This window comes from Aricia agestis, chromosome 3, assembly GCF_905147365.1.
Source record: "Aricia agestis chromosome 3, ilAriAges1.1, whole genome shotgun sequence".
NCBI lineage: Eukaryota > Metazoa > Arthropoda > Insecta > Lepidoptera > Lycaenidae > Aricia > Aricia agestis.
Genome location: NC_056408.1, coordinates 20,078,648 through 20,106,554, shown reverse-complemented (window position 1 = coordinate 20,106,554; position 27,907 = coordinate 20,078,648). Strand labels below are relative to the sequence as shown.

General features: G+C 36.3%; 1 protein-coding gene across 1 annotated transcript; it reads right to left on the bottom strand.

Moving 5' to 3' along the window:
• Positions 1 to 13: 13 nt before the first annotated feature.
• Positions 14 to 25,760, bottom strand: LOC121740190 (exportin-7). The gene is made up of 24 exons (XM_042132811.1): positions 25,641 to 25,760; positions 23,541 to 23,636; positions 22,906 to 23,009; positions 22,438 to 22,537; positions 21,638 to 21,745; positions 20,956 to 21,083; positions 20,603 to 20,798; positions 20,192 to 20,407; positions 19,463 to 19,609; positions 18,729 to 18,901; positions 18,132 to 18,310; positions 17,615 to 17,763; positions 16,843 to 17,009; positions 10,969 to 11,113; positions 9,564 to 9,714; positions 7,624 to 7,783; positions 5,952 to 6,142; positions 5,250 to 5,379; positions 4,737 to 4,818; positions 4,305 to 4,443; positions 3,876 to 3,953; positions 3,094 to 3,197; positions 1,837 to 2,051; positions 14 to 1,389 (listed from the first exon to the last, which is right to left on the bottom strand). The coding sequence occupies exons 1-24, from the start codon at positions 25,653 to 25,655 to the stop codon at positions 1,287 to 1,289; spliced, it is 3,276 nt and encodes a 1,091-aa protein (XP_041988745.1). The 5' UTR covers positions 25,656 to 25,760; the 3' UTR covers positions 14 to 1,286.
• Between the last annotated feature and the right edge of the window lie 2,147 nt (positions 25,761 to 27,907).

Genomic DNA, 27,907 nt, shown 5'->3' with positions numbered 1-27,907 from the left:
TTTTGTTCGTCGGGGCCCGTACAATTGATACGGCATATACGGCGGTAGCTACGTCCCTGAGTCCAAACACAAATTCAGCTTTGATCCAGTTCAAATTAAAAATAAACATCAATATAGTAATATGAAACATCAGATTTTAGGAGTTTTGACCAATTAGAACTCCTTTGGACAGTGGCTTGACATAAGCAGGAAAATGCATCAAAACTTTATCAGTGTTTTATTATATTAGTATAAATTGATTAGTGATTACTTAAGTGAGTCAAAGCTGTTTTGGTTCAAATAGAGCTCGAATCCATTTTCCATAGTAAAGTGTATTGTAATACAAGTCATTCTTATACATCAGCAAACTTTAAAACATTACTGGGTTCAATATTATTTAAAATTTGTTAAAAAAAAATCATTGTCTATGGATTGTACAAGATTTAAAAATATGGAATGCTCATTCCCACAATTTCACACAAGTCTAAGATCTAACAACATCATAATTTTAATAATTTATTTACATTACTCAGTATGTATCATATCCAAAAATATGTTATTCTGTAATCGAAACTATTTTAGTAAAGCATCTTACGAATGGCCAAGTCTGTTAGAAAACAATAAAGTTAACATTTCAAGGCGAGGCAAATAAAATGTTTAAAATATAAAAATCAATGGTACAACAAATACTTTCGAAGGTAACAAGTCATATTCCGATTACAGAATACAACACTGGTTTGTCAACTTTAACAACTCGTTCATAAAGAATTAAAAAAATACATTATTGCTATAATAAGCTACCACATACTCGTTTGAAATTGATACAACTTTTTGCTAAAAAATTACTAGTAGAAGTTGAAAGATTCTAAATCTTCATTAAACGATATTGTTTATCCCGGCACAGAAAATCTCTCAAATATAACAACAAAATTACATAAATGCTTTTGTATGTGACAACAAATATCTTCTCCATTTGACTTTTTAATTTAGGGTCAGCTCACATCGAGATGGGACGCGACGGTGTACTTCTACACTACACAAGATTCCCTTTTATGAGAAGCAGCATGCAGCCCTTTGTAGCTCGAAATTCAAAATCTATCAATGAAACTCATAAATTTTAAATTCCTTAAGCGCAGTGCTGAGTCACGTTTTAGTGTGGACTAACGCATCATCAAATAGACTACTGTTACATCACTGGGTAATTTTTTTTGTTACATTTGAGTGATCTCCCCACATCACTCGCTCACTGATGTTTCTCACTACACAGTCTTTGCCTACTAAATGTCAATACACGTCCCGGGCGGCAGTTACGAGGTCATCATGTCGTTGACTGACTGCGGGGAGCTGACGGAGGTGCCCTTCATCAGGTCGTTGATGTCCCGTCTGAACATCGATAGGTTCTGTGTGAATCTGAAAAAAGTTTAGCTGAGTTAAGTCTTGTCGCTATTATAAATTATACCTGTCGTGTTCACATTGTTGGCGAAAGACTTCGCGGCGGGATGAGCGCCGAGCCCGCCGTGAATTCGTCGCGGACGCGCATTGATGCCGCCGCAAATGGTTTGTGAACTCGCTGCAAACACATCGCTTAGGGTCAATTTATACTAGCACAGAGTCGAAGCGCATCGAAGCGTCTTACCAAAAACTAAAAATAACAAATTCAACCTTAACCCCAGAGCGTAACGCACGTATTACTTCTGCGATTTTAAAAAGACGTGCGCATTTTCGCGTCGTAAAGTTATGTTCAATTTTTGTGAGTCACTTCGATGCTTTGCGACTCTGCGCTAGTATAAATTTACCCTTAGCAAAGTGGAATGGAAATGACGCAACGTTCGATATTCCGGCATCATTTTCGCTCACCTGTCGCGGTTCCGTGTAAGCAGGTTCCTCTCCACGCCCGCCATGAGGCCGTCGAACCACAGAGCTAGCTGGTGCTGGCGGTCGGCGGGCTGCTGCGCGATCAGCTCCGCCCGCAGCCTCGCGAAGTGGTTCTCGTTGAGCAGCACCAGCCCGAGCAGCGGCCGCGACATCGACCACTGGTTGCAGCACTCCTCGAACATTATCACGTTCAATACCTGCGATAACATTGTAACTCAATTATAATTATATTAATCTGCCATCAATAGACTATACTGTTTTCGGCGAAACATGGCGGTAGCGGTCATTGACTCCCTGTCAAAAACTTGTCATTTTCTATACCATAAAGTTAATATACCTATACTCCACTCATCATTGACTCCCTGTCAAAAACTTGTCATTTTCCATATAAACCGTGATTGACAATGAAGTGTCAGATATTGTCAATCGTGGTTTTATATGGAAAATGACAAGTTTTTGACAGGAAGTCAATGACCGCTAGCGACAAGTTAGCCCGAGTGGAGTATAGCGGAATAGAGAAACAAAGGCCTGAGCAAGAGAGATGTCATGATGATGTAAAAAGAGACGTGTGATACATGACAGCAGCACTCTTTTTTTGACGTCCAGTCGGCACGTGCCGCATGTTGACAATTTAATCTCATAGCAATCACGTTTAATCATGCTTGTGTAAGTGTATACATACACATATTTTTACACACAGATGAAACCAATTTCGGTTACGTTTGACAGCTCGAGATTGTTGCTCTATTCCGCTAGGTATTTTAACTTTATGATATAAACTGCGATTGACAATAAAGTGTCAGATGTTGTCAATCGCGGCTTTGTATAGAAAATGACAAGTTTTTTGACAGGGAGTCAATGACCGTTACCGCCATGTTTGGCCGAGTACAGTAAGCAGGTCGAATAGGCTCTTTTGGTATTAAACGCGTTTTTCTTCTACTATAAGTATGCTATTGACGGAACTCCTTACTGTAACTATACTATTGACGGCAGCATACGTGTGCGTGCGCGTCACGCACTTCAACGCACGAATGAGGTGTAATAGATGGCGCGAGCGCAGATATTTTAAAGGAATCGTGGCGCATTGATACGAATATGTTCTATTCAGACATTCTTTTGTCGTAATTTTCCGGAAAAAAATTAACAAAATCAAATCGTGGTGATAGGACAGATCTCAGATTTCTGCATTTACAATGTTCTTCTAATATGGATGAATAAACACCGAAATACAATACTCACGGTAGCCAACAGCTGCTGCATGATCTCGGGCCGCCGCTGTAGAACCTCTATGAACATGTTATTGCTCTCCTCGGGTAGACGCGGATTGGATACTTTATTGCTTGCTGAAAAACATTGCCACATTAACTATAGATAGAGTTGCCAGCTCGTTGAACTGAAAAGCCGGACAAAGCAGCCAGCTTGGCCGGACATTTGTACAAAAAGGTCGTGCTATCACATACTCAGAATCTGAAATCTTAGTGTAGGAATATGTACGTAATTTTCTGTTTTATAAAAAAAATAACATACAATTTTACATTTTATTAGGTGTAAAACCTTATAAAATTAGTAGATTTTTATATGAAATTATTGATTCAAAGCTCTACAAAAGCCGGACCTCTTTAATTTTGGCCGGACACGCAATCAAAAAGCCTGACTGTGTCCGGCTTTATCCGGACACCTGGCAACCCTAACTATAGATATTATAATGAATACCTTCGATCGACTGCTTGCCAGTCTTGATTATATCAAACAGCAAAAATAATAGCGACATTTAGATTGATTGTTTGACATTGCATGGAAACCTTATTCTAACTGTATTATTAGCAGAATTTACCGGTCTTTGGATAATAGATATATATATATATATATATGATACGTTTTTACACACGTCCAAACCTTTATTTAAAGTATATGAGAAATAAAACAGATTGTTAGGTATAGTTTTTTAAGATTATAAAGCATATTTTTAAATGGATATACTATGATCATTTTTTATAGTTGATTGATAAAATGTAACTTACTTTTCTGTACTAATTGTTTAAATAGATATGTGACTATGTGATCTAGCGTCGCGCAGCATCCCGTACATACACTCGTGTCTGAAAATGACGGTAAATTATTTGTATATTTTATAACTCCTTTTACTAGTGAAGATTTTTACACGATTCTTACGTTCAAATATTCCAGACAAAGACAAGACATCATAGTGTTGGATTGCGTAGTTAACATTTAGTCTGCGATTGCCACGATCGAGGTATTAGTTTCGGGTGTTGCAATAATAATAATGTCTTATTATTATAACCAGGTAGCAAAGGAGTAACTTTAGTGTACAAATGGGTGCGCAGTACACAAGAGTTTCTTTTACTCTCATAACCCAGCAGGACGAATGACCGATACAACATGCGAGGATACACATTATTGTGTTGTAACTTATGGTGTATGTCCGTTACCCAAAGCAGTGAGTCCCTTGGAGACGGAGGCGAGGATATATAGCGTGGGTTCGGGCTGCAGCGAGGCGAGGAACGGCATATGGTCCTGCGCTAGCCGCTCCAGCAACACGTAGTACGTCTGGGATAGCTTCGGGTAGTCCTGGGGACGTTATATGTGTTAGTTTTAGGCGTCAAAATATGTATCCCTACTAATATTATAATGCGAAAGTGTGTATGTCTGTCAGTTACCTCTTTAACCGAATTAAGTTACAGTTATTATAATATACAGGGTGTAACAAAACCAAAGTGATTTAGGGTGTGTATGGGTCCACTATATAGTTTACTATATAGTGAAAGTAGCAGCGTTAAAAGAGTAACCTTTTTCTTGTATAGGCAAACTCATGACTTTGGGGTGTTCCTCATAGGAATAAAGAATACATATAACATAGTTACCAAGAGATCACTTTGTGGTATACTCAGCAACAGTTTGACAAACATATTGAGAGCGTTGTCTAGAGCCTCATCGCCGTATAACCTGAGAAAACAAAATAGATAACAGCATAAAATTAAACTATACTGTACTCGGCGAAACATGGCGGTAGCGGTCATTGACTGATTGATGAAGCCGCGATTGACAACATCTGACACTTCACTATTAATCGCGGTTTATATAGAAAATGACAAATTTTTGACAGGGAGTCAATGACCTCTACCGCCATGTTTCGCCGAATACAGTATAGTTAGTAGTATAAACCATAGCGATATTTGTTGCTACTTATATCAAGAAAAGAAGGATGATATATTTTTCACGCATGGAATAATTTTTATTGGATTACTGCAATTTTTTTGACGCTAGAGTGCAGCACAAGTGCAGACAGGATTTTTTTTTAATTTTCATTAAATTATAAGAATAAGAACGTTTATTTGCAAAAATATTATAAATCGTTGATAAAATACTTTTCTTACCTAAAGACGCCAAAATTGGCATAGTTCCCGCACAACGCCGCCTTCAGTATTGAGAAGCACAACGATATGCCTTTTAGTTTCATCGCGTACATCTGTTTCTTGCTAACTTCTATCGTTAGTATTCTACTGCCTGCAACAAACATTAATGCGATTATAGATACGCGCTTTCAATGTTTAAATTTTGACTGATATTTGTAGAGAAAATGGGCAGGTTTTTTTCATGTAACTTACTCGACTATGGATTTTAACGGAACGATTTTTAATTTTGTGTAAACTCGCTGACAGTATAAATGTTTACTAGCTGCGGCTATAGTTAGGTAGACCGTAGACACTAGACGCCCGGGCATATTTTATGGTCATTTCGACATCTGTAGATCAGAGATCTGCAGGCTTTTCAGTTGAAAGTTTTGAAGTTGTTAATTAAACTGAGAAAAAAGACTGAACATTTAGATTATTTGGTTTGGTGGCTAAGATACATAATTCAACAACATCAAAACCAGAATGTAGATATGACTTTATTCCTCGGATGAGAGATCCGATTTATGGGAATTTTACCCACCTCTAGCTACATACGCATTTCGGGGTTTTTTTTACAAAATAAAAACTCGTTTGCTCTTTAAACGAGCAAACGGGTAACCTAATGGAAAGCAATATCATTAGAAGAGCTGCAGGTGCGTTGCTGGCCTTAAAGGAAGGTCTTACCGTAAGCGCATATAATGTTGGACAGCTCCCGGAACAGCAATATGCCGTTGGGCGAGCTGACGTCGAAGTGCAGTCGCTGGTTGCGGTTCTGAGCCAGCTCCGCCGCCAGCTTCAGCACCGGCGTCGTCACCGCCGGCTCCGAGAACCACACCTCCACGCCGCGGACTAGCACCTTGAGGTATAGCGGGTAGCTGGAATATTTATTACGGTGAAATAAACATAGTGCCACCGAGAGTGTCGTACCACACGAGCCACTCAAATTCGTCGGTGTTACTAAAAAAAGCATGCATTTCATTATCTGTAAAACGTATAAGTATTGTATTCTTTTAAGGGGCCCATTCACGGCAGGCCGCCTTGCCGTCCGCCGGCTATGCAGGATAGTGAATGGTGTCGTTGCCGGCCGGCCATGCAGGCCTGCGACACCATTCACCATCCTGCATTGCACTCCGCCGTGCCGTCCGCCAGCTTATGCAGGATAGTGAATTTTTAAGTACCATAACAAATAGGTTATATTTTCAGAAGCTTTTTCCACAATGTTTTATTATTATGTTACCAGTCTTGCCAGTTACAATATAATATTACGGTAAGTATTTACAATTATACATGACATTGTTTACAATGATAATATAATATAGACGCTACCTATTAACTGTTAAGCATTTGTGTGTGTATCATCCCACAAATAATACCTATTGAATTATATGAATGCAGTTAAGTTCTTCATATCATTTAGATTTCAGAACAAAAATGCATTCATTATTCAAAGAAATTTTTTGGCATTGGATAGAAATCGATCACTGCGTTGCACAATTCCTAACCGGTCACGGCAATTTTAAAGCTAAACTTTATGGATTCAAGTTAGTTCCGTCTCCTTTTTGCGAGTGCTCGACTGAAGATAGACCGAAGAGAAACGACGAGACGAGAGACGAGAAACTGCTCATCACATACTCTGGGAATGTGATCTCTGGCATGAAGAAAGAACCGATATGCTAAACAGCCTCCAATGTGTTTCTAGAGTCGTATATTACGATGATCTCGTCGCAAACAATGTCCGTGCTTTCAAACTTTTTGTCATAAATACTTTTTTGGAAACAATCCAACACAAGCTTGTCAGTTTAAGTAAAGGTAATTTTTATTAAGTAGGCTTAATACAATTTAATTATTTTCCCGTGGTGCTTCCCCCTTTGTTCGGACATTAATTTCACTAAAATTTGGCTGTCTCCCGCTTTGCTTGGGGAGGGAAACTGGATTTCTCCTAGTCCTCTTACCTTTCTTCTGATTAATTTCGTTGCCCAAGACAGATTTAGCTTGTCCCTCGGGCATCCCTGACATCATATCAAAGGGTTTTCGTGGTTGGTTACCACTGTTGATCCTGGCGACACAGGAGTTGCAGTGGTGGGAATGTGTGGTGGGCCATTTGCCCGTTTAAAAAATTATTCAAAGAAAAAATATTTTTGAGTTAGTACACAAACATTTAATAGCGACCATATATAAAAAGGCAATGGCTCATCAACTCAGGACTCAGGAGACGTATTTATTATAATAAAAATTTAAAATTAAAAGCTAATTTAATTAGCTTTAATAACAAAAATCTTCCTGCACACCTTCGGAGCTCTCTAGCTCGGGCTTTATTATTAATAAAATATGGCTGATACAGAAAGAGTGAACTCACATCCAATCAAACAGCATCATATAGGTGGTTTTAGTGTTGAAGGCGAAGGCGAGTCCCCGCAGATCCCGCGCCAGGCCGATCAGCGTCTTCTTGGCGTCGTCGGTCGCGTACATCGGGTTCTCGGGCGTGCTTAACAAACCCACTATGTTCTCGAACGCCGCTGTAAAGGGAATATTATAATTAGATTTTAACTAGCTGACCCGGCAAACGCTGTTTTGCCATATAAATTATTTCTAGTATCAATATAAAAGTAGATAAAAACCTATTCTCGGGCCTAACGAATGTACCATCGAGGAAATTCTCTGATAGTACATACAAAATTTCTTTAAAATCGGTTGAGCCGTTGGAGGAGTTCGTGCACAAACACTGTTATTTTTTTATATTTTATAGGTCATCTTCTTTTGTACTAGCTTATGACCTTTTTTTCCCCTTGTATTCGATCTACAATCAATCGCCAGACTATGATTAGATGTTTTGAATGATTGAAGGGCGTTTAAGAGGATCTGAAGCCAGTGCTTCATACTCTAATCAGTGAAATAAGTGGTTTCTTTTCAATCTTTTGCGGGAGTCGAACAGTTCCTGGGCAAGGGGGTTTACATGATTGGTAAGGGGTATAGCGTGCTGATTTTTATTGCGTTCAATCTCAGTGGCTACAGTTGGTACATATAGGTACTCATGTACTTCGCTGGTTCTAGTAAACCATGGAGCTTTGGCTATGTTCCTTAAAATATTATTTTGCACTCTTTGGAGGCACATAATATTGCTTTTACAGGCAACTCCCTATATTGGAATTCCATATGTCCAAATAGGCTTTAATGTGGTGTTATAAATTAAGAGTTTGTTCTCTAGGGAAAGTGCTGATTTTCTTCCTAACAGCCAGTTCAGGTTGCGGAATTTAAGGTTGATTTGATCTCGCTTTGCTTTAATATGATTTTTCCACGAGGTTCGTCGGTCCAGATGAAAACCCAGGTACTTTACACGGTCTGTCTGAGGTAGAGCACTATTCTCTAGGTATACTGGGGGACAGTTACCTCTTCTTAGGGTAAAGGTGATGTGATTTGATTTGAGGGCGCTAGCTCGAATGCGCCACGTTTGGAATCATGAGGAGACTAAGTTTAGGACATGCTGAAGTTTTTCACTGGCTTTTCCATGGTCATAATCAACAGCCAGGTAAGCAATATCTTCAGCGTATGTCGCAACACTCACGTCGGCAACGGTGGGAATATCGGATGTGTAGAAGCTATACAACACAGGACCTAGAACAGAGCCTTGTGGGACTCCAGCTCTTATTGGGTACAGCGATGATCTAGCTTCTCCTTGTTTGACCTGAAATAGTCTATCGCTCAAGTAGGACTTTATAATGTGAAACAAGGAGTGCGGTAAGAGTCTTTTTACTTTTGCGAGTAATCCTTTGTGCCAGAATCGATCAAATGCCTGTTGCACGTCTAGAAAGGCCGCTGAGCAGTAATTCTTGTTTTCGAGACATTGTCTTATGACGTGATATACACGATGGACTTGTTCAGTTGTGGAGTGCCGTTTTCTGAATCCAAATTGGTGTTGGGGCATTATATCCTAATCGTCCATAAGCTCCATGAATCTTGTGAGGATTTTTTTTTCCCATAGCTTGGAGAGAACAGGAGCTTATGACCTTAATGTATATATTTTAATGTGTACATGAGCTTGCCAAAATATGGTATATTTGAATTTTGAACCATAATACAGAACACAGTCCCGGTGTGTACTATGTAGGATAGTACGATCAGAGAAATATCAATCGAGAAGAAATATCAATTAATTCTTGGTTAATTGGTCACGTCAAAGTTAGTTGTGCCTGGGTTTGATGTGACTGGACCAAATTGAGTAGGTCTGTCATCCGTCTATAAATAAATTTATTTGATAGTCATGACTTGTGCTTACACGCTGGACGCTCTTCTCGTTACCTGTGAGCGGCATCATGAACGCCAGGAAGCGCTGCTCATCCTCGCCCAGTTCCACCATCAGCAGCCGGCCCAGGGCGGTGTACAGCATCGACCGGCAGCGCATCTCCGCCGACCCGCCCGCACCGCTGCCCAGGAACGGGAAGTGTTCGGCCTGGGGAATGATACTCCGTTACAATCTGATATATAATAATCGGCCAAGTGCGAGTCGAACTCGCGCACGAAGGGTTCCGTACCGTTAGAGCAAAAATAGGCCAAAAATTGTGTTTTTTGTATGGGAGCCCCCCTTAAATTTTTATTTTATTTCAATATTATTAATAATTATTAAAGTACACATATAATTTAGGTTTTTGTGAAAATTTCAAGTGCCTACCTGTTGTCATCATTGATACCAAGCAAAAAATGTTTGAAAAATTACGTTTGTTGTATGGGAATTCCCTCCTTAAATATTTAATTAATTTTATTTTTAGTATTTGTTGTTGTAGCAGCAACAGAAATACATAATCTGTGAAAATTTCTACTCTCTAGTTATTACCGTTCTTGAGTGTCAGCAGTCAGCCTGGAGACAGATGGACAGACATCGAAGTCTCAGTAATAGGGTCCCATTTTTACCCTTTGGGTACGGAACCCTAAAAATTCTCGTGTCGCAGTGTTTGTGCGCGAACTCCTCCAAAACCGCTCAACCGATTTAAATGAAATTTTGTACGTACTATAAGAGAAGTTGATTTCTAGGCAGATGCGGGACCTAAGTAATTTGGTCGCGTTAAACCACTCCCTTCTGACCGATCACAATTAACATTGAATTGACATGATCCCACCATATGATGTTGGTCTCTCAACTGCCTAGGAATCAATTTCCTCGACGGTACATTCGTTAGGCCTGAGAATAAGTCTTTGTCAATTTTTTATATTGATGCTAAAAATAATTTATATGGCAAATCAAAGTTTGCCGGGTCAGCTAGTACTCTATAATGAATGATAAACCCCCCAAATATTAGCACTGTAGAAGGTTACACTAGAAAATAATAGTACTTCGGCTTAATACAACAGAGAGTTTTATTATCGGCATTCATAGTAACTTGGAAAGAAACAAATATATTTAAGCTACTACAAATAGGTTGACTGTCAAAGATGGGATAGTCTGAGCAAGCAATTTAAAGTGGCACAATTTTAAATTGTACGAATTTAAATTGGTTGCATTAGGGCAGACAAACGAGGCTTCGAATGAACAAATGAATGGCATGTGAAATTCTCCTGTGCCTGCTGCTGCTGCTACTGCTGAAAATCGTGTCAGTCGTCTGATTTACGATTTACGAAAGATAGGGAAAGCAAAGGTGCACTATACAAAAAAGTACTGTCTAGCTTAGCCTACATTCTATGATGACGTGAAAAAACAAGAGGTACTCACGGTATGATGCGTCAACATGAACTGTACTTCTTCCAGTTTGATCAGTTTGCGGACGCACGCGTAGCCGCCGCTGAGGTCGCTCAGCAGACCCAGCGTCTTGGAGATTATCGGCTCCGAACTACCCCAGTACTTCAGGTTTGTGATGCTGTGGGCAAAAAACTTTGTTAAATTACTTTGTTAACTGTATTATGCGGCAAACGAGTTCGCAGTGCAAGTCGTGATTGGGTTTACGTTGTATTATGCGGCAAACGAGTTCGCAGTGCAAGTCGTGATTGGGATAACTGACATCTGTCAAAATACGTGTAACAAGCTCCTCCGTAATTAATTGCTTTAAAAATAGAAATATTTTGTTTTGTGAACTGAAATTTACCCAGAAAATTATAACTAACCTGACAAGTGCTACACAGTGTTTTTTACCGAAAATAATCAGTGGAACTTCGAAAAACTGTAAGTAGTAGATCACATACAAAGTTTTGGCAATAAAGGACTTTTTAAATCACAATAAGCTGTAAGATTTAAGAAATAAGGAAGGAATATTTCATGGCAGTAACTACTGACCTTAAATTAAAGAAAAATTACACCAATTACCTGTTCATATAAACAAACCAATACAGGTATCATACATTCCGTTGCCAAAATAACAAACACAACGTTATAATAGAGAGTATTTTTAAATAAATTTAAAAAACAACTGAAATTATTAAATTAAAAACACAGAGTGCAATTATCAACAGCTGATAAATGACAAGTGACATCTGACGTATAGTAGTCATAGACAACTTTTTATTTTTTTACATTGCACATTCACACGGCACAGACAAAAAAATATAAAGTCAATAAAAATTTAAAAGTACATATTAATTATGAATAACATAACATACAGACGTAAGCTACGAAAAGCGAAATCTGATTGCGATGTGAGCAAGATATCAGAGGATACAAATTTATCTTCCTCCACAATTATTGACTTATCGACAAATAGTTTACCAATTACGGATAATAACAATGATCTCGACAACACAATACTAATAGAACTAAAAAATGCAAGTACAAGAACTAAAAGACGAACTTGACGTAGCAAATCAGGAAATATACAATTTAAACTCTGAAATCACCTCATTGAATAAAACACTATTGGAGAAAAATAAAAAGATTGAATTATTGCTGAAGATTGCTGGAGAACATAAAGATTATATACTAACGCCATCTAGAAGAAGAACAAAAACACCACAAAAATTAACACCTAAAATGACAAATAATATATTATATCCTACCACACCTGAGTTGCTAAATAACGAAGGTAATACAGTAGAAAAAAATATTAATGAAAAAAGAACCAAGGAATTAATAATAGAGGACACAAGTAGCAAGAAATCAATAGATGGGGAACAAAGCAAGAAAAATGACTTCACTAACAAGGAAACTCGCAATATTATAATACTAGGAGACGAACAAGTTCGAGGACTGTCTCAGAAAATGCGGACTACAAGATGTAACAATTGGAACGATACATACAAAATTACATCAATAATAAAACCTGGAGCAAACTGCGAACAAATATTGAGCAACTGCGACTCCAGTAATATAAAAAAAGAAGATATATTGATAATAGGATTAGGTACTAATGACAAAAATCCATATAACTTATGTGCCACGTTATGTAATACAATGCTTAAATTTAAGGACAATAAAATGTATTTAATTAACATTAAGTATAATAGGCATATCAATGTAAAGCTTATGAACTATCAACTAAAAAAACTGTGTGAAAATTACAAAAACTGTACATTTATTGATATATATAATTATAAATATTACAACATAGATCCACATAGAAAAGATAGTTACCTAAACACATTAACATTTAAACTAAACGTTGAAATAAATAGTACAGATTACGAAAAAATATACATAAATAATAAAGATCTAATTATCAATCATTTAGCGTCAAAAAAAGAAATTAACAAAACATTAAAAAAATATTCAATAAAAGGCACCATTCCATATTACTTTAATAAAATTACAAATAATAATAATCTTTTTCGTTAATAACACACAAAAATACACAATTCTACACCAAAATATAGCAGGTATATTGAATAAGTCTAGCCTATTTGAATTAACTTTAGATAGATTGGAAAAGGAAGAAAACTTAAACGTAAGTATTATATGTCTGACAGAAACATTTATTAAAAAGGGCTCAGAAGCAAACCTTAAACTAAAAAATTATAATGTAGCGTCACAATTTACTAGAATCAATAAAAAGAGAGGGGGTGTTTGCATACTAGTAAAGAATGATATAAACTTTATATCATTAAGTAACTTACAAAAGGACATTACACCAGTAGAACATGATTTTGAATATTGTGCGATCAAAATAGTGTCACTACAACTAACAATCATATGTATCTATAGGACACCACAGTCTGATATTAATATATTCTTTGCAAAACTACAAGATTTACTGATAAAATTAAAAATTAACCCAAACAAAAAGGTGATATTATGCGGAGATTGGAATATCAACGTTATAGATAATAATAAAATATCGCAACAACTCTTATCTTTACTCGCTAATTTTAATTTAAACAATCATATTAATAATCCTACAAGAAAAAAATCATGCATCGACCTTATCATAAGTAATTTAAAAGATGTAACTTCTAAAATCCACTTGTTAGGTTTATCGGATCATGAAACTGGACAAACATTGACACTTGAATCTGCACAAATTAATGACAAAAATTCACATCATAGAAAACAATATTACTTTGTTGAAAGAAGAGACTATTCAAAAAACAACATTATAAAATTTCATGAATGCCTTAGGTCACTCTCATTTAGTGAAGTGTATGCACAAAACGACACAAATACAGCATTTAATATATTTCACGAGGATCTGACTCTTTTTTACAATTTATGTTTCCCAATAGTTATGGTCAAAATAACACTAAAAAAGAAAAACAACCAGTGGATTACAAAAGGATTAAAAAAATCGTGTATTACAAAAAGAAAACTTTACATAAAATACCTAAATGAAAAAGCAAATAAAACAATTAACAAAAAACACTACGTAAAATATGCTAAGGTTTTAAAAAAATGTATAGCAACATCTAGGTCACATGGTAACACCAGATTTATAAATCAAGCGAAAAATAAAACTAGGGCAGCATGGCAAATCATTAATTCATTTGTAAGAAAACCTGATATAAAAGATGACATTGAATCAATTAAAATAAATAATCGAATATATAATAATGCATATGACATAGCTAACAAATTTAATGAACATTTCATATCAATTAACAAAAATAACAATTTATTAAAAAGAAATCAAATAAAATATTATGAAAAAATTAATAACAATATAAAAACTTTATTTTTGACACCTGTTACACCAGAAGAAATTATAAAAACAATAAAATCTCTTAATAATACCAACGCAACTGGTTTTGATGATATTAGAACAGACATATTAAAATCAATTGCAAATATCGTAAGTTTACCATTAGAGCATATAATAAACCTATCGCTTAGTGAAGGAATTTTCCCAAATATGCTTAAAAACGCAATTGTAAAACCGTTACATAAAAAAGGTAACAAAAACGATATTAATAATTATCGACCAGTTAGCTTAATATCTAACATTTCTAAAATATTTGAAAAAATCATGTATTCTAGACTAAACACATTTATAACAACGCAAAATATACTAAGCCCAAAACAATACGGATTTAGAAAAAATTCAAGTACAGGTTTGGCGTGTTTTTCACTAAATAAAATTATTACAGAGAAACTAAATCAAGGCGACAAAGTGATTGGATTGTTTCTAGACATGACTAAGGCCTTCGATTTAATATGTCATAAAACTTTGCTAGCCAAGCTTGAAAGGTACGGAATCAGAGGTAAGGCTTTAGAATGGATAGCAAGTTATCTTAAAGATCGGAAACAAACTGTACACATTACAAAAACACTAAAAAATAAAAAAAGAATCATAAAAGCTAAATATAAAAAGAATAATCCCTATGGTGTTCCGCAAGGTAGTAACTTAGGACCTTTACTATTTTTGTTTTATATTAATGACTTCCCTGACTATGTAGATGACGAAACTGTAATGTACGCAGATGATATAACAATAATTATAGCACATAAAAATAAAATGAGGTTAGAAGAAGATGTAAACTTATGTTTAAAAAAGATTATGGATTGGATGAAAGCTAATAATTTACTAATAAATACAAATAAGACTATGCTAATTAACTTTAAAATGAAACAAACTAATGAAATTAATCTTAATATTACAATTCAAGGAAACAATATTAATGTAGTTGACAACATATGCTCATGGAAATATCATACAGAACATATAAGCAACAAACTAGATAGGTTTACGTATGTGCTTAGAACACTATATCACAATGTAAACAATAAATCAGCTTTAATAGCCTATCATGGATGCGTCGAATCTATATTGAGATACGGCATAATTATGTGGGGCAATTCTGTAACTGCCAACCAAATCTTTATTAAACAAAAAGCTTGTATACGAGCAATGAGTGGTGCTTGGAGATTAGACAGCTGCAAGCCACTTTTTCAAAAGTATGGTATCCTACCGCTACCATGCCTTTATATATTCGAAATGTTAAAATTTGTAAAGAAACATTACCATCTATTTGAGAACAATTTATCGAGCCAAAGACAAATAAGGAAGGAGAAACTACTGGTCCCTACTCAGAAAAAGAATATATTCTCTAATAGTGCATACTGTATGGCAATAAAATTATATAATAAATTACCTGATGAATTTAAAGATAAAAATTGTATACTATTTAATAAATTGACATTTAAATTACTTATAAAAAAATGCTATTACACAATCAATGAATACTTTAATGATAAAGAAATGAATCGTAGTATCTAATGGAATTATTATAAAGTTATAAAATATGTATTTTGTAATGACTTATTAATAAATAAATTAAATAAATAAATGAAATTTATGTAATGATGACTATTATGATTACTATTATTATTAATAACTATTGACATTGACTTTGAAACCATAAATGCTAATTAATTTATTGACATATTAATATCTATATTAGAATATAATAATAATAATCATATCGAAATAAAATAAGATGATAATTCATGACATAAATATTGTTCATTATCTAAAATTTAAATTGTTTATGTAAAAAAAGCACAAATTGACATAATATTATTGTATTAAGTTCTTTATAATAATTATTTAAGTATTAGAAATAGTATACTTGAAAATATAATAAGATAAAAGGACAAATAATTATAAGTAGTATTAGTATAAGTAAATAAATTATAAATTAGAATGTATAAAATTTGCACGCCACCCAAAGGCAAAATAAGAGAGCTTAATCATATTACTTTAACATCATATTGTACCTTATTTCAGCAAATAAATGATTTCTATTCTATTCTATTCTACGTACACGCTCATTATATACGTATACGTGTGCGTGTACGTACTTCAGATTTGTGATGCTATGGACAAAAATCTTTGTTAAAATGTTTACTGAAGCCTTGTTCAGGCGAATGTCAAGTGTCAACATTTTAAATAATATGAGAATGCGATAAATTGTTTATTGCACATGAAATGTATTAGTGTGCCAAATTTCTTCAATGGAGTCTTCATCCAATCCATCCTCAAATCAATCCATCTTCAAATTCAAGTAAACTGCAAACTTTGTGGCAAAATATGTATGTGAAGTAAATTGTTGCGTAGGTCATCTGTCACAAAGGATCCTCAAGGCCCTTGAGAATCCATTGTGACTGAGTCAAGGGTAGCAGTGAAGTCAGAGCTCTTATGACTTCGGAGGAAAAACCAGGTGTACTCACATCTTCCTCATGATGACGCTGAGCAGCTGTATCTCGTCGCTGAGGCCGAGCACCTCGCTGAGGCGGCGGTACACCTTACTGTTCTTCTGCACTTGCTCACCCACGTAGATCTTACGGAACTGCTCGAAGAACGACATCATCGCCAACTCGAGCTTCTCGCAACCACCCTGCGAAGTGTTGTAGATTATAATAATTTTAAGTAGTGTTTGTAGTAAGGCGGTAAATTTGCAGACTGTGTACGCTTGAACGTGTACGTAATTTGACCAAGCGCGAAAGAGTAAAGTTCGTGAGCTGAGGCATGCGGCACACGAGCTCGCAGTTCATGGTGTCGTAGATTTGCGTACTAGGTGTACGTACACGCTCGTAATCTTGCGTATACGTGTGCAACGTGCGTAAACATTGGCAACGAGCGGTTATGTGTAAGTATACGCTCTTTATTAACGTGCATAAATGTACGAAACATTTCCTAAGCGTGTATGCGTATACGAGTACGTGCACGTACATTAGCCAAGAGACGCTCATTATGTGTGTACACGTGGTACGTACTTTGGCCAAGCGCGAATCATGAGCTGCAGCACACGGCACACGAGCTCGCAGTATATGTCTAGTTTTTGTGCGTACAATGTAAATGCGTATACGTGTGCGTGTACGTACGTAGGCCAAGCGCAAGTCGGCGAGGTTCATGAGCTGCAGCACGCGGTACACGAACTCGCCCGCTCCATGACGTCAATATGCGTACAATGTACGTGCGTATACGTGTGCATGTACGTACGTTGGCCAAGCGCGAGTCGGTGAGGTTCATGAGCTGCAGCACGCGGCAGACGAGCTCGCCGTCCATGGCGTCGTTGTCCTCGCTGGTGTTGAGCGCCGCGCGGCCGCCGACCGCCGCGCCGATCGTGTACACCAGCCACGCCAGCTGCCCTGCCGGGGAAAGCCGGGCGTTGTAATGAACAAACATATTTACTGATAAAATTTTTGAGGAAGGATTAGGCTAGCTATTCAAAGTCCGCAGTTTATATCTCGTCTGATGTCTTCAATATGTCAGCGAAAAAACAAGCAGATCTAGTTACTCACTATGTAAATAATATGTTTTATATTAAATGATAGCAAAATACAAACAAGCAATATATAACGTTAAACAGGAAAAAATACGATACCATACTATTTATGGTTAATTTAACCGATTCTCCTTTATCATACTAGGCCCTACATTATAACAAGAGTCATTTTACTGCCTCATGACCAGAACTGAAGACCATGTCACAGAAATACATAAATGTTCTACTTACCCTGTAGTATCAATATCTGTTGCGGATTAGTCTCGACGCTGTACGCGGCGGCGGCGCGGTCGAAGTGCGCGACCAACAGCTGACACGTCTTGGCGTACTCGCAGCGACCGATCACGGACACTTGTTCGAGTTGCTGCTGGACTGTTCCCACTTCATCCAACGGGTCTTCTAGACCTTCCCTATGACAAGAAGTTTTATTAATGAGACCTTTAAATTACAAGATAACAAGACTACAGAAAATTAGGCATAGCATCTTAGGACATTTTTAACAAAATTAATTATGACGTTGTATCGAATAATTTACTAGATTAGATTTTTTTTACGTCTTGGCTCGTGATATAGATAATTAATTAATTATAATTATTTACGTTTAATTTTACTATTGCACATAGAATTTCATACATTACACATTAAAGCTACTTGTTGCTATTCTTGCTATTTTCTGTGGAAAAAGAAATAGCAATAAGTATATTCGCGCGCGACTGTATAGTTATGTATATATGGATCAAAGGATTTTCCATTTCGTGATCCGAGACTACACTTTAGATTCTAAAGTATAGTTCTAATAAGTTTAAAAGAAACACAACCGAGGCTTACCTCACCAACACAGCGACAGAGTCCAACCTGGACGTGACGTACGCAGCGGTAACTCCCGGGGCGTACGTCTCCAGTAAATGCGGTTCCGCCGCTTTAACGTACGGTACGGACGCCACCATACGTTGCCATAACGACAGGAGATAGTGCACCGAGTTGGGTGCAAACTGCCACATCTGTTAAAGAAGATTTAATATGAAAGAAATAGTTTAGTACACAAAGCATAAAACTTGGAAAGGATTGATGAATTGTTATTATAATATGAAATCCTTTGGTAAATCTACTTATTCCAAATAATATTTACATAAATAACATTTATTACATTTACATAGAATAAATGTTTTGAAATTGTTAATCAGATTTGTTGTTTTTCTTTTATAATTTGCTCAATGTATCTTTAGACCCGACCTAATTTTATTTATTACTATGCTGCCTTGTCAATTCATTCATTCTAAAATATTTGTAAGCTTGGCTGAGGTTTACAAATATTCAACTAAGTTTGTATTATTAAAAAATATACTTGTTTTATTACTAGCTTGTATTATTAAAAAATATACTTTATTTGCAAGTTGTTACATACAAAATGATAAACTTATTTTTGCAACTGCAAGCTATACCCGGATTTTGCTATTTTAACAGTACATTACATTCCAGTTCGGTTCCTTACAATCTGTTATTTCGCACTGTTGTATTAAAATAGCTACATTTCTGTACACGTAAATAACTTTGAAGTTTACCTGTAAGCTTTGTACAGTGAACTTGGCGATCTGTTCAATGAGTCGGGGGTAGTTGTCCACCATGACGAGCTCGCCGAGCTGGTAGTTGGACTTGAGGCGGGCCAGCAGACGGCAGAACTCGTGGTAGTTGCTCGGGTCCGATAGGCCCTGCAATTGACATTCAGTAGCGGCGTTAGGGGGAGCGGATAAAAAAAATGTGGGAAGAATTGTGCTGTAGCTCCTGTTTGGACATCGTTGACGTCTAAAGAAAAAATAAAATACGTTTTTTTTAAATTAATTTAAATTACGGAATTTAATATGGAACTGTCCCTTCGGTAATCTTTTCGAAATTATAGAATGTAGCCAAGATATCCCCAACATTTTCTATTTTTTCTTCTTTTTCTGTACCTACTTCAAGTACAAAATAATAATTACTTCGCGATCTCTGCACGATTTCCATACCGTCTACATCCCTACAGTTCAGTGAACAGAATGATCGAAGATGTGCGTTTAGTCTGTGAAAAATCCGCGAACGACTTATAGCGCCCCATGCACACGTCTTATTGTGCGCCGCAGACTCACACAAATAGTGTGCACTTATCTGCGATCTCCCTTAGTGTTTGGTCGGAGTAACAAAAGCCATAAACAGTTTTAGGCTATTAAAACCAGAGTAATGGTTTGAAACAAGTAAATTTATACATTTCAAGTCCATACTATCTAATACCGAAAGTGATAGTACACACAACATACCTGAGTATCGTCCAATATCCTCATCACACCCGCAGTGAGTCTGTTCAGGAACTTGGCTCGCTCGCTGTTGCTGAACAGGGACCGGCGGACAGACGTCAGCTGCACGAGACAAGCTAAGGCCAGACCGCCCAGAGACCCCGACACGCTGTGGTACAGCTCGAAGAAGAGCTCCAGGGTACCGGCTTCGAGGAATGTACTCCGCCATGATGAGGGAATCTAAGAGATAATAAAAAAAAAAATAGTGGATAAGATTATAATAGTTCCATACAATAAAATGATTTGGATGAACGATGATAAAAATATATTTTTATTCCAGAAAAAATTACTATTACCGCACGCTATAATATAATTTTCAATGCAATCTTTCGTCACAAGAAGTATCTAGTAACAACATTACTTCGAAATATTTACCTGTACAGTACAAAGATCATCAGCTGACTCGTCTACGGTGGTGCCGATGAAGTCAAAAGTGAGGCAGTTGTGTGCCAGCCTCAAGAGAGCAGCGAGCAACGCCTGCTGCCTCTCGTCTGTCAGGTCCAGGGACTTGCCTCGGGCTGAGCTGAGCAGGGAACAGGCCAGGCGAAACATCTCGAAGAGTTGTGTGTCACTGAAATAACATTATAATTAGATGGTTTAAAAGTTAGTAGAGAAATTAACTAATATGCGAATACATCCAGTCAATGTTTGTGAGAATTATTCTCCCTCCCTCCCTCCCTCCATCTCTCTATTATAGCTCTATCTGTAGTATATCAACACAGACATACCGGAAGGACGAGGCGATCTTCCTGTGCTTGCCGAACGAGCGGCTGATGTCGACGTCCGACACCTGGTTCATCTCGACAACCAGCTGGGACAGCAGCTGCACTCCGATCGTGCACAACTCTGCTGGACCCTGAGATAAGTATGTGAATCACATTAATAATATAAGATAGTAAATTTTTTTTCTCCTTTTAATTTGAAGGTCGTGAGTTTGATTTCCGCGTTAGAAACATGTTATTTCCAAGTTTGGTTAGGACAATGCAGGCTGATCACCTGATTGTCTGACAAGTAAGGTGATCCATGCGTCAGATGGGCATGTAAAAAGTCGGTCCTGCACCTGATCTCTCGCCAGTCGTGTCGGTAGACCGTCCCACTGGGTTATGACTTAGGAGAGTAAAAGGAATAGAGAGTGCTCTTGTGCATTGCGTACACACCTGGGCACTACAACATTGCCACCGTCACTGAAACCAGTGTGAGAGTTATCATAAACTAGAAAGTTTGTAAGTGTGTATGTTTGTTACCACTTAAAACAATATTTGATACGAAACGCATAATATACAATGGAAAGATAAATTAGTACCTAGTAAAATAATATCAATATTCATTCTGCTTATTCTTTGACTGAGATGTCAGAGGTGCGCACATAAACATACAATTATAAAATTATATTTTTAAATTCACACATACCTGTAGGAAACTTGAGATATCATTCATGACATTGTGGAACACATATTCCTCTTTCACCATGTCGAACCAGCTCAGCTTTGTGATACTCGCGAAGAGAGAGACCAGTGCCTAAATATAATAACAATATAGCACAAATAATCGGCCAAGTGCGAGTCGGACTCGCGCTCTCAGGACTTTGTCAAAAATTCAAGTACCTACCTGTTGCCATTATTGATATAGAGCAAAGACAAAAAAAATCACGTTTGTTGTATGGGAGCCCCCCTTAAACATTAATTTTATATTGTTTTTGTTGTTATAGCGCCAACAGATATACACAATCTGTGAAAATTTCAACTCTTTAGTTATTACCGTTCTTGAGTTACAGTCTGGAGACAGACAATAATAAGGACCCGTTTTTACCCTTTTGGTATGGAACCCTAAATAAGAACATAATATTATACAGTTGAATTGCGAGATCTCCTCCTCTTTGGAAGTCTGTTAAAAGTTCTCTCTCATTACAATGTAATCTATTAATATTAAATTACATCTATATTTTGTTAACAATCAACCAAATTATTTGTTATTGTATTCTATTAATGTAAGTATGTTCTTTTTTTGGAGTTAAAAGAAAAAAAAAATTAAATATAAAACCTGAAATACTAATATAATTTTAATTAAACATAATATGTATTACTTTCATAAAATGCTGCCTAAAAATACAAGATTTACTCATTAAAATACAAATAGAAATAAGTACAAAAAAAGTAATAAAGATTTTGAAAATAATTATGTAATTGCCATTATATTGAGTGGGTACTCACCTGAACTACAAATGTAGCCAGTTTAGGTCTGGTCGCCAAATAGTTGAGCACATAGTTTCTGATGTCTAGTCTCTGCTGAACGGACAAGCTTGAATTTGACCTGTTACAACATGAGCAATAAGATTAAGCCTTTAAGAGTCAGCTCACTTTCAAATAAAAATTGTGATGAATATAAATAAGCCATTCTGAATGTAAGACTGGCCATAGACGGACCGCAAGTTGCAGTCCCGACCAACTGCTCTAGAGAAGTCATACATAACATACCTTACATGCCTTTAAATAGTTAATGGAATCAGGTGTTACATTGCGGAAATCCATAGCTTAAAATTTAGTTTGTTATTATTTTTTGCAATATTCCGCGAAAGGGAGTTACACACTTCTTCCACTCATACCTTCATTCATGCAAGGGAACGCATAAAATTTTAACACAAGTAGGCATAAAATATCATAGTCATCATAGTCACTCACTGGCTTATCAGCTTTGAAAGTGTTGTAGTGGCTAGCAGCTGTGAGTAGCTGGAAGCAGCCCTCTCCAGTAGCGCCTGACATTTGCTCAGTGTGTCTGGAGACTCCTGCAAGTTTGTTACAAATGTTTATAACATGAATACTCTCACACAGTAGTGACAGACAAAATGCACACAAATATCCTATAAATGCCCAAAACATCCAGGATCTTTATCATAGGTAATTCCTATCCATACTTTTAAAATTATAAAATATGTGAAAGTGTGTCTGTCTGTCTGTTACCTCTGCACACCCAAACCTCTAAGTCCTTAAGGTGGAATATTTGTGAGACTCCCTAGTGTGACATCACTTTGCTATTACGCATCTAAAAATTAGGTCCACCTTTTACACATTAATAGTTATATTTAATTCAAAAAGCTAATGGGTATATTTCATTGTATTAAGTGACAAGAATATTGTTTGCTTGCTTCAGTTGTGTATTCATTTCATTTCCGCTGGACTATGAAATCTGCTGCCCCCTAGGATGCTGCCATGCATAGGCCGCGGCCTCTACGGCCTGTTCATAAATCCAGGATTGGCTTACTTACCTAACAAATTATCAACAACAACAAATTAATAAAAAAAACAAAGAATCTCACCTGAAATAGTACAACAGCAATCTCCGCCTGATCCCTCAGGGCTGGATCTTGAGACTCGTACAACTGTTTACACAGTAGCTCAATTTGAATCACCTCCTGTGAATAATATAATAATTATTATAAGCTTAGTTGTTTTGTTTATCGTTGTTGCGCTTGCCAAATCCTCTATGTGTATTTAGTAACATTTTTAGGGGTAAAACTTGGGTAAAACAATAAACTATTTTATTTAATGATTGTTGGATTTATTAATAAATTAAAAATGCAGTATGGTGGCAAATCTTATTATGTATGAACTGAGACTTTTTAATTTATTGATAAGTTCATCAATCATTAAATAAAATAGTATATTGTCTACCCCTGAATACTTGACTAATTACTCATAGAGGTATGTATTGGCAAGCGCAACAGCATTATCCAAAGACATAATCCTAAGACGTAGGTTACACGTTCAGATTGATGGCTAAAAAGTACATAATAATAAGCGATTAGTCCGTCAATCAACTGGTTAGATGTTCCGTTTCGTGTCAATCTTACCAGACTGATGGGCTGAACTGATGAAAAACTGCACTGAGCCATATACAGCATATTGTAATTCACGTTGGAATTGGAAACTGACTTAAGAGATATAAGCGGACCTTGAGGCTACGGCATGCATGTGCTTTGTTTCTAAAAATTACAAAAGACCCTAAACTTCGTTAACATGTACTTTACTGTACCAGATGTGGATACTGTTACACTTCAAATTGTATACAATACAGCTTAGCCGGTCGCTCTACAGATATAATTTCCCAAAAACATTAACCAAATGTGGTCGTACAATACAGCTTAGCCGGTCGCTCTACAGATATAGTTTCCCAAAAACATTAACCAAATGTGGTTGCTGCGCTATGTCGTAGTAAACAATGTCATAAAAACCAATGTTTTGACAAGGCGGTCATAATATAGCATTCAGCCAGGACCTTTGATTTTGGTCAATTTAACAGGTATGTTGTTCTATACGATGTCGCCATAAACTGTTTTGACTGTATGTTACCCGGGCCATTTTTCTTTATTTACTACTCACTATATCTTATATCCTTAAACGAGCAATTCTTGTATATAAGTATATATTATAATTGGAATCTCGGAATCTGCTCCAACGATTTTCACGAAATTTAGTATATAGGGGGTTTCGGGGGCGATAAATCGATCTAGCTAGGAATCATTTTTAGAAAATGTGATTTTTTTCGTGTTTTATCGAATACTGAGCAAAGCTCGGTCAAATAGCTAGTTTTACTAAAAGCAGATTCAAAATGAAAATGGTTAAATGTATGCATGTCTTTGTATAGGCTCTATACAGCTGATTGGATTTTCTCTTAAGTTCAAAGTTATCATTTGATTTTTGGTAGTTTTTATATATAGACAGACAATCTAGTTCGAGTTCTGGTTATAAAGTTTTTTATAAAAATTATGTAACCATGAGTTCAGACCGACTAATTTATGTTTACTAAAAAAGGGTTACATTATATTTCCGACTAGACTAGATATATATTATATTACAAGAAACAATTAGAGTGCAAGATCTCAATAAAGAAAACAATCAATGGTGAACTCTGGTGTTACAGTAAGTACTTAATATTATAATATTGCTGTTCATAATGTTAAGTACCTAAAGTATTTATTATTTATACGGTTATTATTGATGATATTATAATATTACTTTAAGTTAAAACTTATTTCACAATACGATAGTTGGTTGCAGATTTCGACGATTGTCAGTAGACGAACCTACGACGGATTCAAGGTAACAATTCTGTCAAAATAAGTTGAATAACCAAAGTGCCGGCAAAACATACGAAAATAGTGGAGCATTATGTTATAAAATCATTTTAATATTAGTAAGATTCAAATATATTAGGAATTCAAGCAAAAATAATGAACGGAAACCACTTAAACCCGAGATGAAGATCATAATAACAGTTGTTGACAAGCTATTTATAACGCTCAAAACTTTACAAATAATATCACTTACACAAGACCTATATTTTTTAGGTTCTACAGACAATTTTTACTTGAAAATTCATTTAAAAACTCATGAAAATGTTATATTTTGATACTCACCTGTTCCTCGGCCATCTTTGTTATTTTCACGCATTTGAAGCACACAGTGTTGCCAGAGTATACTCAGCCCAGGTTGCCATTTGTAGGTTCAAATGTTGCCATCTGAAACCAAATGTTGCCATTAAAAAAAAAACACCTGTAAAAAAACGTTCTGTGCCTTTTAGTAATATAAAAATATTTATTTTATTGAGTACCTACTGTTTTATTGCTCTGCATTTTGGTTGATAAAAATTTAAATCGAAAAAAATCGTGTTTTAAAAAAATGATAATCCTTTTGGTTGATAAATAATTGATTCCACAAATTTTTTCACACACAATTCATAAAGAATTTATTTAAAACACTACGTATTAATTATCTGCTCTGTGGTCACAGTTTCTTCCATTTTTGTTTACATAAAATTACTTGTATCTCTAGCTTTACCAAAATAGACCTTTTGACGGTAGAAATATGGGTACAATTTGTGTGTCTATTATATAAGTATTGTTTTCATTTGGGAATAAAAATGCGTTCAAGATTTTGATTTTGTTCAATTCGATGAGTTCAGCTGTTCATCTGCGAAATATAATCGATATTTTTTTACCGATGATCGCGATGAGCGTGACAACTCGACAAGTCGAAAAGTTGCCAAAAAGTTGCCATTTGAGCTCGGTTGCCATTTGGTTGCCACGAAGGGTCAAATGTTGCCAAAATGGCAACCAAAGTTGCCAAATGGCAACGCTGAGCACAGCACAGATAAAGTAAAAATCTTATAAAGACAAAAAAATAAATTTTAGATGTTAAAAAAAAACATGAATAAATAACTCTATGAAAACACACAATAAGTGAACTTGGTTGGGAAATTCAAGGGAAAAAGGGAACACGCAAATATCTAAGAATTATGAAAATTTTGCTATGAGGGATTTTCATTTATATTTTTTAATTTTAATTTTAACAATCTTAACTAGATGGCGTAAGGATAGACACTTCTAGATTTTCTATTGGTTTCTCACCGATCTGAAATTATCTGCAGGTTGGCATCACTGACTACATATGGGTTGTGTTTCCAAAAAATATCAGTGTACTGTCAAGTGTGACATAAACAGAGACATGATACTCATGTCTCTGGACATCAATGAATAAGGAAACAGAACATAAATCAAAATATCTTAAACCTAAAGGTGGCTTTCGGATCTTTGCCGCGAGCGACCGCGACCGGTAAAAATTCAAATAAAATGCTACTTTATGGCATAGAATATAGGTATCATTTTCCACTGACATTTGCGTGGCGACCCACGCTGCCGCTGGCGGCGGCGTAAAAGGTAGTGGTAGAGTAAAATGAAACCTATAGCCTATGTCATAAAGTGGCATTTCGTTTGAACTTTCGTCGGTCGCGGTCGCTCGCGGCAAAGATCCGAAAGCCACCTTAAGCGATCATTGGCCTAAGCAATTAGACCAGTACACTGGTAATAGTTTAGGAACACGCTGACATAATAAAAACTTGTCAAACTGAAACTTGACAACTGAAAGAGTTTTGGCGGGCATGTCACTTTCAAACTTCTTCTACTTTTTATTACTGGTGTGGTTTTTATTATTTTTTCCCAAATTGTGTTATTTGGGTTTTTGATATTCATTATTGGTAAAATATTAGCCATAAAATATCCGTTATCTTGCACAAGTGCAGGCAAGATGTTGTCTTACCTGCACTTAAACATAAAAAAATTCTACAGATTGGGCGGACCCGGTCCAGAGAGAAGTTGGTTTTCGCAAATGTGATACCTGCCTCGTGTTCAGGTTATACAAAGGGGTACGAACCTTTGTGGCATATCTAGCCGCTGTCCATCTTGGTTTTTTCCGAGATTTTTTTGTATAAGTGTCTTCTATCCAAATATACCACTTTTATCGTGCTCGGAAAAAATCAAAAGGGCCGGCAGCTAGATGTGCCAGGCTCCATACAAAAATGTTCGAGCCCCTTTGACAGTTTTGATGGTTCGTCGTCCATCTACACTCCATAGAGTTCGACAAGGCTGTTTATGAACGTGGCGAGAAAAGGAACTAACGCTTCTATCATACAAAAACGTCATTTTTGACAGTTCTCCTTTACCAGCAGCGCACATTGACTGACATTGACACATTCAATTAAAGAATTGTCGAACTGTACAGGCATACACTACAAACGTTTATACGTGGGAGAGCCATGCTTCGGCACGAATGGGCCGACTCGACCGGATAAATACCACGTTCTCACAGAAAACCGGCGTGAAACAGCGCTTGCGCTATGTTTCGCCGA

Bases quoted from the DNA above. Each gene is read 5' to 3' on its own strand.
- LOC121740190 (XM_042132811.1), bottom strand. The intron at 20,408-20,602 runs GTAAATATTTCG...ATTATCTCTTAG, and splicing joins ATGATCTTTGTACTGTACAG to ATTCCCTCATCATGGCGGAG. The intron at 5,380-5,951 runs GTAAGACCTTCC...TGTTTGTTGCAG, and splicing joins CAACATTATATGCGCTTACG to GCAGTAGAATACTAACGATA.